Source organism: Arachis hypogaea, chromosome 15 (assembly GCF_003086295.3).
Source record: "Arachis hypogaea cultivar Tifrunner chromosome 15, arahy.Tifrunner.gnm2.J5K5, whole genome shotgun sequence".
Taxonomy (NCBI): domain Eukaryota; kingdom Viridiplantae; phylum Streptophyta; class Magnoliopsida; order Fabales; family Fabaceae; genus Arachis; species Arachis hypogaea.
In genome coordinates, this window is record NC_092050.1 from 154,566,404 (window position 1) to 154,581,085 (window position 14,682).

At 33.6% G+C, this 14,682-nt stretch overlaps 2 protein-coding genes across 2 annotated transcripts; both read right to left on the reverse strand.

Annotated features, from left to right (window-relative positions):
• Positions 1-330: 330 nt before the first annotated feature.
• On the reverse strand, positions 331-6,798 carry LOC112751550 (TMV resistance protein N). The gene is made up of 7 exons (XM_029292654.2): positions 6,171-6,798; positions 4,113-5,211; positions 3,726-4,001; positions 2,693-3,490; positions 1,844-2,594; positions 1,622-1,746; positions 331-1,530 (listed from the first exon to the last, which is right to left on the reverse strand). Exons 1-7 carry the CDS (start codon positions 6,656-6,658, stop codon positions 502-504), a joined length of 4,566 nt encoding a protein of 1,521 aa, XP_029148487.2. The 5' UTR covers positions 6,659-6,798; the 3' UTR covers positions 331-501.
• A 310-nt stretch (positions 6,799-7,108) lies between these two features.
• Positions 7,109-13,122, reverse strand: LOC112751548 (TMV resistance protein N). The gene is made up of 6 exons (XM_025800713.3): positions 12,568-13,122; positions 11,090-12,185; positions 10,721-11,002; positions 9,436-10,638; positions 8,253-8,802; positions 7,109-7,530 (listed from the first exon to the last, which is right to left on the reverse strand). Exons 1-6 carry the CDS (start codon positions 13,068-13,070, stop codon positions 7,487-7,489), a joined length of 3,678 nt encoding a protein of 1,225 aa, XP_025656498.1. The 5' UTR covers positions 13,071-13,122; the 3' UTR covers positions 7,109-7,486.
• Between the last annotated feature and the right edge of the window lie 1,560 nt (positions 13,123-14,682).

Here is a 14,682-nt window from a genome sequence, read left to right on the forward strand (position 1 = left end):
TATTTTGTCAATAATATAAACTTTTCAATACCATAATTTACCCATAATTGTTACTATTTTATTGTAAAACCTCATGCATATACATACATTACTTAAATTTCTAATCTTTAAATTCTAACCCTAAAGCTTAGTAAGAGAAGTAAAGCTAAATTATACTAACAAATATAGTTAGTATAAAATAATCAACACCGTATTTATTTAAATATTTTAAGAGTTTAATTTTGGTCTTCTATGAACGTAAATTTTATATAATTATTCAATTAAATTAATGTATTTAACTAATTTTTTTAGTGTAAATTTGAAAATTATTAACTTCTAATGATATCATAATTTACTATTGAATGCCTATATAAAATTCTATGCATATAGAAATTAAATTCATATTTGAAATGGAAAAAAAAATAAAATCAAACATGCTAGAATATATTTCCTAGTGCCATTCTATTTGTTCTGTTTACACATAAGACTGGTATATTATAAATCTCTTATTACACCCACTCTTCATGCTTCAAAAGTAGTGATTCCAATGACTTGTTCTGCAAGCAATGACCACTCTGCTTCAATATTAGCCTGTGTTACTTTTGCCCATTCTTTCTCAGCTTTCAACCTTGGCACTTGGTTCCTCAAACCATCCCTTTCACTTCTCAGCATCTTTGCATTCTCAAATACTTCTCTCTTTCTCTTAGCAGCTATGTCACTCTCTGCTGATAAATCTGCAATCTCGGTTTTTATGGCATTGATTTGCACTTCAAGCTCCCTCTTCTTTTCCTCCAAAGATTCCAACTGATCCCGCAGAGTATCTTCGACCATCTTAACTCCCTTGTATTCTTCCTTGTTCCCTTTAAGTTCCTCTTTCACTTTCTCAGCTCTCAATAGTTCTTTGTCTGCTGATTCAAGTTTCACACTCGCAATGTTGTAATCCACACTCCATTGTGCAAAACTTGTTGAAAGCTGTGATAACAATGACTTTGTTATCAGAGAAACTCCTTCTTCTGGAGGCAAAGTGAGGAGATACTTTAGCTTATCTTTCAACAATCCAGAACGCCCAGGGTGTAACAAAAGAGAGAACTTTTTCGTGACCAAGTCTCGCAGAAACTGCAATTCTTTCTTTGTTTCTTCGCTAGGCCTTGTTATCACAGATACAATGTTGGCTTGGTTTCCATAGGGATAAGACTCAGAATCTGTCTCTGCTTCAAGGGAGGCATAAAATGCTTCCATGTTGTCCTCATTAACAGAAGATTCAACAATACTTGTGTATGCTTCTGCATTAGGCACTGATTGTTGACCATTATCGATTCTTGCTGGAAAATGAGTATGAGTATGACAAATGTCTACTTGGTTTTCATTTATATGATCAATAGCTTCTGCATTCGCTTCAACTAGGATAATTGATTTTTGTTTGCTCTTGTGGAGACCAATATTTTCAGAAACATGAGGATTTGATGAACTGTTGATTTCTTTACCAGAATTGATTTTATCTCCCACTTGTGTTTCATTGTTTATTCTTCTTGATGCAGTCATACTTGACTCCTGAAATCATGAAAAGAATAATAGTAAGAATAAAAGAATTTTCCCATATAGCAGAACTAAGAAAACTGTATTTTAATTATTTTAGGCTTACTGGGGCAATTCCATCCTTGTTAAATTTTCCTTTCTTATGATGCTTTAGCTCTTCCTCATTGATACTAACAAAGGCTTCTTGTGTTCCTCTTGAAGGATCCATAAGTATTTTGTGGGAATTGGCATCTACAAGATCAACAAAGAAAATGCAATTAGATTAGTAACAATACTTACTCCAATATCATGATATTTTTCAATGTTGTATGGATCTTATTTACCATACCTGTTTCTTTCTCATGATTTGAGATTTTGCATATTTCTGGGATTTGAAGATTGATGGAAGCTGAATGTTGCTCCTCTTCAACTTCCATGTACTGGTTGTCAGTCTCACTGTCTAGTTCCAACTCCTCATCATAATCAGACAAATCATCACCTGTTCTTTTTCCGGAATGAAGATTTCCCAAGAGCTCAGCTATATTCTTGGGAAAGAATTTAGCTAATACTGTAGGGAAAACAACATCTTGGCTTGTTTCATCATAAATATCCAAATCATCATTTATGTTATCATAGGCACTATTTGAGCCATGTAGATCAGGACTAATAAAGGAGACATCATGGATGTTCATTCTTTCCTTGTAAAGATGGATTCCACAGCCTTTAACAATTACATCTTTTGGCTCATTCATGACTGAACATGAAATCTTCACATGATTCCAGTCAGACTTTATTTGTTCCCTGATGTTGTGTCGTTCGCTTTCTGTGAGGTAAATTTGCAGATCAAACAACCATACATGATCCACTGGCCATCCTCTTTTTTCTTGAAATACTAGGAGGTCATTGATGAACAAGTGGAATTCGCACATATGATCGGTTCTCTGTTCGTCTTGGCCTCCTAACAGAAAAAATAGAGCAATGTTGGGGAACTTTCTACGAACCCAGAAATCTGCAGACCCTCCTTTGCAGCAATGGTCAAACCATTTTGGAATTTGTCTCCTTAGCACAACAATGTCTAAGTACTCAACTTCATGAAATGCCTGTTACAGGTTAACAAAATTGATCATTCTTAGCAGCTAAAACAAACATGCCAATGATAAAGTTCAAGAAAGAGAAAGGACAAAGGAGAAATATGAACCTGACTCAATATTACATCTGATGACCGCGAAGTCAATGACATGCAATTCCTTGCATTTATGTATTGTAAGTCTGGTGGAAGCACTGAAATATCTCTAAGCTGATTGCAGTTATCAACATGTAGCAGCAAGAGGCTTGAAAGATCTTCAATACAATCAGGAATTGTTGTGAAGCTATTATTTGATAGGATCAACCATTTCAATTGGAGAAAACAGCTGAGAATTAACTCAAGATCCTCATCTGATAGATCACAACTTTTGAGAGTTAGTCTACTTAACTTTGGGAGCGAATCAATTCTGTCCTTTAATAACTTCCACAAGAGTTTTGGAAGTTGAGGACATTCTTCCACATTCAGCTCTTCAATATTTTGAAACATGGTAGGATTGCTAGGTAGAACCTCAAAACTTTTGCAGGATCTCAAAATTAACTCTTCAATACTACTAAAGTTTTCAACTGAGTTTGGAAAGTCTTTTATGGCAGTCCCTCCTATATCAATATTTTTCATACTTCCCACTTTTTCCAAAACATTTGGGAAACTCTGAATGCTAGAACATTCCCTAAGGTTAAGGTATTCAAGAGATTTTGACCTCAGGCCACTCGGAAATCCCTCGAGTTTGGGACATCGTTCGGTGCTCAGTGTGACTAGTTTGTTGAGATGTCCAACAGAATCATGAATCTCAACCAAGTTTGGACAATCATTAGCAAGAATTCTTGTTAAATTTGGTGTTCCAGACACATCAGGTAATGTAGTTAGAGAGTCACAACCACTGAAGTTCATATATGTCAAATGGTCAAATTTCTGCATGATGCTCTCCCCGGTTCACAATAGCTATTGTCTTAACCTTTCTTATACATTCATAAACCAATATATCCAAACGTGATTTACATCTAAATACATTGATTTGTGAATGTACCAAAAAGGTTTAAAACAACAGTTATTGTGAACCGGATGTAGTAAATAGGAAGAAATAGTTAGTTCACAGAATATATGTATATGACATAAAGGATAGAAATAAGAATGATCATGAACATGCCTTGAATGGCTCATCCATTGTGAGAATACTATGGGGCAAGTTGAGTACAACAAGTGTCTCTGGATGAAAATCAGCTGGCAAAGAAGGTAAAGGATATTCATCCCAATCAAGCAATCTCAAATTATTTGGCAGATGATTGGGGGCTCCAGAAACTTGTGCATTCCGAACTATGAGAATCCTAAGTCTTTTCATATTCTCAAAGGTGTTGGAATTTAATGGAACCTTTTGTTTTAGGTTGGTCATGTCCAGCATTATGCCTTCAATTGCATCAGTTCCCTTTGTAATTACAAGCACCATTAATGAAATATCACATATACTGTCTAATGAGTATTTCTAGAAAAAGAAAAGAAAGTATTGCTTTGAAAGTAAATAAAGCTATGCACTTACTGTGTTTTTTGTCAGGACCTCAAGAACATCATCACAGTGCCATAGTCTTCTACGTTTCCCCGGATCGAATGGCGAATCCTTTCTAGCAATGTCTCTTCCAAGGTCTTGTATAAGATCATGCATCTTAATTGTGTTGGCATCACTAATAGTTACTAGAGATTTGTCAATAAGTACTCCAATGCCATATTCTGGAAAGAAACGTGAGGCCACTAGTGTCTTTTCCACATCCTGTCTAAAGTTTCCCTTGAAGAAACATGCAATGTCAAGGAAAATTTCCTTCTCATTATCATCCAAATTATCATAGCTTACTCTGAGCACATCTAAGATCTCTCTGCTTGGAATTCTTTCATATTTCTTCAATGCACTTTCCCATTCTTCAATTGTTTTGCCAAACAGATCAGAACCAATCACATTCAAAGCCAGTGGAAGGCCTTTGGCATATTGAACCATGCGGTTCGCAATGTTGACATAATTTTCCTTTGGTTGCTTTCTTCTAAAAGCATTTAAACTAAATAGCTCAAGAGATTCATGATCATTCAACTGTTTCATTTCATATATGTTTCCATTTTCAACCCCATGAGCAGTTAGCAAATGTTTGTCCCTTGTTGTTATGATGATCCTACTTCCGGAACCAAACCAATCATGGCTGCCAGCCAATGACCTCAGTTGTCGCAGGTTGTCGACGTCATCAAGAATCAGAAGAACCTTCTTGGTGCAAAGCCTTCTCTTTATTATGGGAATTCCTCTGTTCACATCACCCAACTTGATGTTTTCTCCAAGAAAATTATGGAGAAGAGTCTCTTGTAGTTGGACCAAACCATGTTTCACTGTATTTTCTCTCACATCAGCAAGAAAGCTTGACCCTTCAAACCTGCTAGAAATTGAGTTGTACACAGCTCTAGCAATGGTTGTTTTGCCAATTCCACCAATACCATAGATTCCAACCATTTTGATATCATTAGAATTTGGTGCTAGGAGCCTCAACACTTTTGACACTCTATAGTTTAATCCAACTGGGTGATCAGCAATGTGTAAGGAGGTAATGTTTAGTATGCTTGATATTTTCTCAGTAATCTCTTGAATAAACTTATACTCATACCTGTGACAATAATGATAAAAATCCATCTCCTTTAAAATTGAATTCATTGGGTTGCTCAGGTTTGCAAAGTGAGAAAGTTAGAGAAAACTAATCATTCTTAGTATTTAATGAGATGCACTTATGCTCAATGAAAGTTATCAATTATTTGCAAGTGATTAATTTTTAGTACTTTTTCATTTTGCAACCCTACACACTTTAGAGGGGCCAAATTAAAAAAATATATTAAGACTATCCAAAAATAAAATATTATGACTTAAAATGAGAATTTATAAGTGTACAGTGTAGGCATTCTTAAAAGACAGATGCATAAGTATCTTGCATTAATATAGAGTATGAGAAAGAACTGTATCCAAAGAGTATATATAATATAAATAGCCTAACCTGATAATTAGAGTGTAATGTAATTATTAAGACAAGATAACCAATATTTTGTTATCATCAGAATGTTGTAACAACAAGAATTACTCTAATAAATTTGGCTATCTACTTTAATTAAACATTTTGTTCTTATTGATCATATGGACAAATGATATTTCTTTAATCACGTGTAGCACTTTAATTTAAGTATACAATATTCTCTAACAAAAAATACTATTACTACATTTTAACTTGAAATTAACTTCAAGTTAGGTGTAAGGATTACTGGCTAGAGCTCATGATGATAAGCTAGGAGTCAACTTTCAAACAACATGATTATTGGTTTATTCCCTTATTTTGGTGCACTATAATATGAAGCCAACAAAGTGAAGATAATTCTCAGACTTGGTAAAGAACAAATTTAAATCTTACAATGACTTAAATTTAATATATAATCAATCAGACACACTACTGGAAAATGATGATTCAGGTTTGCAACACACAACTGGAGCAAAAATTAATCTAATTTACCAAAACTAATATCAAAATGATCATTAAAATAAACTTGAAAGAAAAGCTTATAAAGCAAGAAATGAGTATACCCATTTTTGAAACTCCATCCTGACAAATTGGCTGCTTCTTTCAATGCAATCCTCCACTTACTTACTGTCTCTTTGCCATGCCTTTCTTCATGCTTTTCCATTGACCTTCCAAAACTCTCCCTTTGATGCCTTACCACAGAAGCATCAACAAAGTAGAAAATTGGAATCACCAACTGTCCCTTCTTTTTCATGCACCCCATGATCTCAACCAACTCATCAAGACACCAACTTGAGGATGCATAGTTTTCTGAGAAAACAACCACAGCAATTCTAGACTCTTCAATTGCTTTGACTAGTGCATATGGAATCCCTTCTCCTTTCTTCAGCCTTATGTCATCTCTGAAAATGTGGATTCCCTTTCTGTCCAAGGCATCGGCAAGGTAGCCGGTGAAGTTGCGACGCGTGTCTTTCCCGTGGAAGCTCACAAAGACATCATATGTCCAACCATGGTTTGAGCAAGAAGTGGAAGAAGAATCTTGATTTGCCATAGATAGCTCCTAAAGCTATTCTTAGCAATTCCTATACATGCTTATTATTATGCTATCACAAAAAAATGTGAAAGAGTTTTAGATGAAACCATATGAAGTGCCATAAGTACCATCAAGCTAGCTAGATTAACTAATTTTTCCAGTTGACTTTGGTTACATAAATTGTTGGCACTTGGCATTATAATGGAACATATAGAAGTCAACGAAATGAGAACCCACTGTTAACATTGATATTGGTGACAAGTTGTCATATATTCATTTGGATTAATTAATTTTAGTTTTCCAAACTGACAAACTAACAATGCGAAGTATAAGTCACCATTAGATACTAACAAATAACTTTTTTTTTTCTTTTTTTTTCCTTTAATGATGATACGGTGTCTAAGCTACTAAATAATTTAACCTGTTATTATAATTATTCTATCCAAAATCTAGAAGGGAAAACCGAGGGAAAAAAATACTGGTGGAAATATTGTAAATCAATTCATAGTTTCGCTTACATAGTGAAGAATAAGTTAAAAATATGAAGGTTCTGCTTCAGGGAATAATAAAAAGTAAATGTTTAATAGATAATGCATGTTATACAATATATATAAATATGAAGGTTCTTATAAATTCCTGTTTTTCACAATCTACTAAAATTTTCTTGCAGTAGTGATCATGAGCATTCGGCAATGGTTTTTTTATTGTTTTTCTTTGTAAAAGTGTGATCACATTCCCATTGGCCACATTTTTCCTCAAATTCATCCAGTTGAAAATCCCTATACTCCTGTGTCCTGTCGAAAATCCAATCCTAGGTTTCGCACCTCTTCAAAGTTCAAAGCTCCATTAGAATGTTCGGGAATAATTATTAGAAATGCGCGCCAAATTCACTGAAGGAACAAAATTAGCACAAAATTACTAGAATAGATAAAATGGAGGAGGATTGGAGGAATATACTATTAAGTTATTTAGATACTAAACTTTTAAAATAACAAATATCCGCATGTCTAGCAACGAATATATAGTTCAGACAGTGCAAATTATTAAAAAATTGTGAATACAAATATTGTGTTCTTTACTTCTTTTAGATATATATTAATTTATGAATACATTAAAAAATGAAAACAACTAAACAAGATATAATGAAAGAAGCATATTTTAAAATGACTAGTTCATTGTAGAAGATGTTGGTAATGAGACAACTATGTAGTCGAAAAATATAAGCCACTTCAAAATACTAAGATATTAATTAAGAAAATAATAATGTCACTCCTTGTCTGATTTTTTTTATTGTATTCTGTATAAATTTATAAAAGAAATATTATCAAAATAAGAGTGATATAACGATATTATCATCTTTTTATTAATTATAATGAATAAAAAAAAAAATACTAAGATACTAAAAATTGTCTAACAATGAAATTGTAATTTATGCAAATATTTAACTGCATATTATCTAATACAATAATAAATAGCTTAAAGCTATACTTTAATGTTGTTAACAATATAAAATATTTTATTTTGAAAGTGTATTAAAAACAATGATATTGTAAAAATATAAAAGCACACGCATTAAAGAAAAAAAAAAAAAGAATACCACAAATGCATTTACCTTTCACTATGCTAGTTCCACTTTGCTGTGTTGAATCCACTGAATTAGATTCCCCAGTAACATTATTATAAGGATTGGTGAATTGGACATCCTTCATGCTATTTTTTCCTTTGAATACATGAATTCCAATTTGCATGTCAATTTCTGTCCATCCCCTTGGAGAATAGACATCAACAAAAATCTTGGCATGATTCCATTCTTTATTTCTCACAAGTGCTTCATTCACACTGTTTTCATTATTCATTTGTTTTTCATGGAGAATGAATATATGATCAGCTTCTGCCTCTTGCACAAACCAATACTTCTTGTTCTCTAGAAGCCACTTATTTACAGTATTGCCATTGATCTCCAATTTGGGGCAAAAATAGAATGCTATTTGGTGTTTACCCAATGCTCCAAGGAAAACACAAAGTGAAATGGCAGGAAACTTATTTCGAAACCAGAAAGAGACTGATGAATTTCCATTTTTACAGGGATGGAACCACTCTGGAATGCAATTCCCTGACCCTGGCACAAAACGCCATATGTTTCTACCCACCTCGCCTAATTCCTGCTGACCATAGTTTTATTAAATGTATCAATTAAAGTTAAAAGATTATGGTACCAAGAACTATTAAATCAAATATGGTTCGAATTCGTTAATAAAAATTTTCTAAAAATATTTTAAAATACGATAAAAATAATAAAAAATATATTTTTTTAAAAGTAAGAAATAACTTTTGTAAGTAAGTATATGAATCTATTTACAAATTTGATAAGGTTGCAGAGATTTTTGGATTAATTAAACTTAATATATATTATAAACACAAAATATAGATAGTATATATAGCACCTAAATAAATGTAATGTAATGTAACTAAATATAATACAAATAAATGACATTTCATTTTTAATCATGTATTTATTCTTACAAATATTTTACTAGGATTTAAAGTTTAGAAGTTTAAATACTTTTTTAACACAATAAATATTCAAAATCTGAAAAAATATCATTTTTCAATACAATATTAGTGGAGACTCACATGTAGTTGTTTTTACGTGAAGGAGTTGATAGCTGAAAATCGTTAAATGATTTAACAAGTTTGATTAAATTGTAATCTAACCATTTTCAACAGTCAATTTCAGGTAAAGATAGCTACATGTGAGTTAATGAAGAGGTATCAATTACTGAAGAGACACAAACCTCATTCAATAGCATGCTTATATATGAGGAAGGCAGGCTCAAGCAATTTGTTGCGGATAAACCTTCTGGTGGAATTCCTTTGATTATCTGAAGATTTTCACAATTATCTACAATGAGTCTCCTGAAATTGTAGTATTCTTTGGTACTTCCAGGAAGAATTGTGAGGTCTAAATCTTCTAAAGATCTACAACATGTCACGGAAAGTGTTTCCAAGTTGGGTGGAAGCCATCTAATCCTCTGAAGATTATGACACTGATCCAAATTCAATTCCTTCAAAAGAGGACACTCCATGATGCAATCAGGAAGGAATGTGAAATTAACACGGAACAAGTCTAATTCTTCCATATACATAGAAAACCAACCAAATAAGTTTGGAAATATTTCATCTGATATAGTACACTGAGATGCATGAAGTGTGCTGTTTGAAGACTCAATCCAACTCAATTTTTCTTCACCTTCATCTTGGTTAGGTGTTCGACAAAACAAGATGTGTCTCAGTTCCGGCAATAAGGTAATGTTGCTCGGTAACTGAAGCATTCCACATTCAAACATTTCCAAGTCTCGAAGCCGAGTAAGATTTTGGATGGAATTTGGCAATTCTTTTATGGGAGTATACTGCAATCTTAGCCGTGTTATCTTTTCCATCTTGTCTAATATCTCTGGAAAATTCTCAAGGCTTGAACACCATGAGAGATCAAGTTCTTCAAGAGATGGCAACAAAAGGGATGGAAAGCTTCTGAGCTTACAACAACCAAAGGCATTAAGTAATCTAAGTTTAATCAAAAACCCAACTGACTCGTCAATTTCAATCAAATTCACACAGTATGAAAATGATAATTCTACTAAATTCTCTGCAGAAAATAGATCAGGTATAGCTTTTATGGCAGTGCAATCTAACTCAAGCTTTGTTAAATTCTCCATCTTTTCTAAGATTTTTGGAAAATTCTCAAGATTTGAGCAGCTGGTGAAGTTGAGTTCTTCAATAGATGGTAACTTAAGGGGTGGGAAGCTCCTAAGCTTGCTGCAACCAAAGGCATTTAATATCTTAAGCTTCCTCAGATTTCCAACCGATTCATCAATTTCAGTCAAACTCTCACAGTTTGAGAATGATAGTTCTTCCAGATTTGGGGTAGAAGATAGACTAGGTATAGCTTTTACACATTCAGCATCATCAAAATTCAAAACTCTCATGTTCACAAACTCCTGGAAAAGTCAATTAAAAGGAATCACATGAATGTTAGTTAATAGAATGAGTCATTCAATATGGCATACTTTTAGAACTTGCCTTGAGAAAATTGAGTGACATTAAGCGATTACTGGGTAACTTGAACAGGACAAGTTCCTTTGGACAAAAATTAGCTGGTAAAGAACGTGAAGAATATCCTGGCCATTCAAATACTCTCAAACTATTGGGAAGGTGATTGGGATCTTGCGAAAAATAGACATTTCGATTTATAAGAGTTTTGAGACTTTTCATATCTTTGAAGCCTTCTCCATCCCATTCCACCACTTGTTCTTTTGAGCTGGAAAGGTCTAGAACTATCATTTCAATTTTATCATGAATGCCCTGTCAACATATATCATTCAAGTCAAGTAAAGAAATCTAGCAAGAGCCAAGATGAGAAATCAATTCAGTTACATAGATCTTACATACCTTGTGTTTAAAAAATTGAACTATAGCTTCATAGGACGACAAGAGATAGCGGTGTCCATGCTTTCCTTCTTGTTCAATTTTCCTACCCATTTCATGTATCTTGTCATGTAATCTCACCTCATTGTCTTCAATCATTATGAGAGATTTCTCCTCCAAAAGTCGAATAGCATATATTGGGCAGAAACCATGATGTGCACGAAGCATATTGTTGACCTCTGTCCTACTGAGTCCTTTAAAGCAACAAGCAATGTCAAGAAACACACTTTGCACTTCTTTCTCCAAACGATCAAAGCTTCTTTTAAGTTTATCATAGATTTCTTTGCCAAGATTTCTTTCATAATGGCCTAATGCAGATTCCCATTCATCTGCATTTATACTACCCAAATCAGAACTTATTAATTCCAAAGCCAATGGATGCTTTGCACAATAAGTCACTGCACGATTTATAACATCATCGAAATGTGGATCAGCTTTCTTCTTCAGTTTCAATTCAAACAATTTACGAGCATCTTCAAATTTTAACCCATTTAACTCATATTTTGTTTCAATCCCATGAAGTCTTAGTACTTGTTGGTCTTGCGTTGTAACTATGACTCTGCTACCAGAACCAAACCAATCTAGCCCTCCAGCAAGTTCTTTCAACTGCTTTTCTTCATCAACGTCATCAAGAATCAAAAGAACCTTCTTTTGGTGTAGCCTATGCTTTATTAGTGGAACACCTTCACTGGGGCCTATCAAACTAATATTCTTTTCTCCAACAATGTCAAAAAGAAGCTTCGCTTGTAGATGTTCCAATCCATGCTTACTTGAATTTTCTCTCACGTTTTCAAGAAAGCATGAACTGTCAAATTGGTCAGCTATATAATTAAAAACTGCTTTAGCGAGAGTTGATTTACCTATTCCCCCAATTCCATGAATTCCTACCATGCAGACTTGGTTATTATTGCATCCAGGTCCTACATCCAAAAGCTTGCATACTTCTTGCACCGGAGACTCCAATCCAACTGGATGCTTTGCAACGCAGAGAAGAGTGCGATTGACATTTTTGGAGACCACTTCAATGATCTTTTCAATGAACTCAAATTCATATTCGTTCCTATCCAATTACAAAATTAACGTTACTATCCGAGTAAAAGTTGACAAACTTTTGATAACTTCTTATAGAATGTTATTTTCATCACTTCAATCCTTGAACTGTACCATCTTTATGCCAATGAGTTATAACTCAAATGGCATAATCTCTCTATACTCATCTATGACGTCGCATTACATAACATAAAGATGGAATCCTAAATTCTGAATTATAAACCCTAACTCTAAACTCCAAACTTCTGAATATTAAATCTTAAATCCTAAAATCTAAATATTATAATAGATAGAAAGTAGCAACAAGAAAGGTTTGAGGATATAAACTTTTAATAAAACAACTAATTTTACAAAGAAAAAAAAAATATTAAGAATATGGATGAGGTGGTTACTGAAATTTGAAACTGCTGCCGGACAAGTTAGCTGCTTGCTGAAGAGCTTCTCTCCATTTCTGCACGACGTGGTGGTCATTCCTACTTTGATGCTTAGCCATTGCCTTTTCGTAATCTCCAGTCTGACCTCGAACATCAGAAGCACTTACACCGTAGAACACCGGAAAAACCAACCGTCCCTTCGCCTTGCTGTTATCCATGATGGCTGCAAGTTCAAGCAAGCAGAATGCAGAATCAGCATAACCTGGAGAGAACACAGGGATGGCGGTTTTCGAATCTTGAATTCTCTTCAGGAGCGTTGGCGCGAGCTCCTCTCCTCTCTCAAGCTCTCTGTCAGCATAGAACGTCCGGATTCCCCTCTGTTTGAGAGCGTAATAGAGATTTCCGGCGAAGTGCTTGCCGGTGTCTGGACCTCGGAAGCTGAGGAACACGTCGTAGTCCCATCCGTAGTCTGAGGATGAGGAGTGGGAGGATAGTACCAGTGATAAACGAGGATCTCCCATGTTCACTTTTCCCTCTCTTTTTCACTACTTCAAAAACCAATAGATTTGTGATAAAAATAACTATAGATTTCCAACTATATAAGCTTACATGTCTCTTTAATGGTTGGTCATTTTTTAAATTTATTCCCAAACATTTTTCAATTAGTCGTTTAAGGGTTATAAATTAATCATTTTTATCCTTTTGTTATTTTATTAATAATTAAAAAATGTTAAGAAGTCTTTTTTATCAATATTTAGCCAACAACTTAATTTTAGTATAATTTATTTAGTCTAATAATCTAACAATATACTTTATTCCATATTTTTAAACTTTGATGGCGAACCAAGGATCAAAAACAATAAATTCTAACGACTCTGTTCTCGTTAAAAATGAGTTTTTCGAGACTTTTCTCTGTTTCAAACCAAAGAAAATCTGTTATAGGAGATTGTAGGTTTTGAGATGGGTTAGAGTGGATTTGAAACTTATAAGGGAGGCGATCAATTGCAAGAGACTTTATGACCTATAAAGCTAGCATATGATACGCAAGATAGAATTGTATGGAAGTTTGACAAGGAAGACATTTTTCAATTAACTCTTTTGTGCAGCAGGTGATACAGTCAGAAATAATCCTAGATGATATCACCAGCTATAGTTTCACCAGAACTATATAGAAATGTTTGGTTCTGCCATGAGTGGAGTTATTTATTTGGTTTGCTTTGATAGGAAGAGTTAATACTAAAGAAAGATTGCATAGGCTGAAAATTATTACACACAGTGATGACATGTGCGTATTGTGTAAAAAAGACATTAACATATTTACCACTTATTTTTTGGTTGTGAGTTTACTTGACAGATATGGTGTCAATGACTATTTGACTTTGGGAGGTTGTGGTTGGTTCCGGACTCACTAAAAGAATACTTTGAGAGTTGGATATGTGTCAATAACAGAAAAGAGGAGGTAACAAGTGACTCATTTGCTTCTTTGCCATTATTTGAAATATTTGGCTAGAGAGAAACAGACAAATCTTTAATAATAAGGAAGCGGATGTAGAAGAGGTTTCCAAAAAATCTTTGACCAGCTATAGAGGGTGGAGTAATTTGGATCTCTTTGGTTGTTGATGGCTATGCCCAAGATGACACTAGGAATTATTTTTTGTTTAATTTTGTTGGATGTTAATTTTTGAAATTTGGTTCTTTTGTCGCTTCACTTTTTTTGTGTTGAGCTTGCTTGTTCAAAAAAAATTCAAATGACTCTTTAGCATTCTTCTTAATAATTTTCACAAACAATTAATGATGTGAAATGTTAATTGATAACATACATAATCTCTAGCATGTTCAATTGAATACCGACCAAATATGTTTATAAAATTTTATTAGTTTAGTCCATTTTTCCAATTACATAAACCAAAATCTTAGTATAACCTAACGATTAAATTGATAGATTCTTATAAATATATTTATTCCACGTCTAGTTGAATATGTTAAGTGTCATGTATGTTGTTAATTAATTCTATATCATTAATAATTGAAGGAACTAGAAGTAACAAAAGGACAAAAATAATTAATTTTATTGATAAAATTTTTCAGGGATAAATTTATTAAAGGAACTCAACTTTTAAAAACTAATTTGAC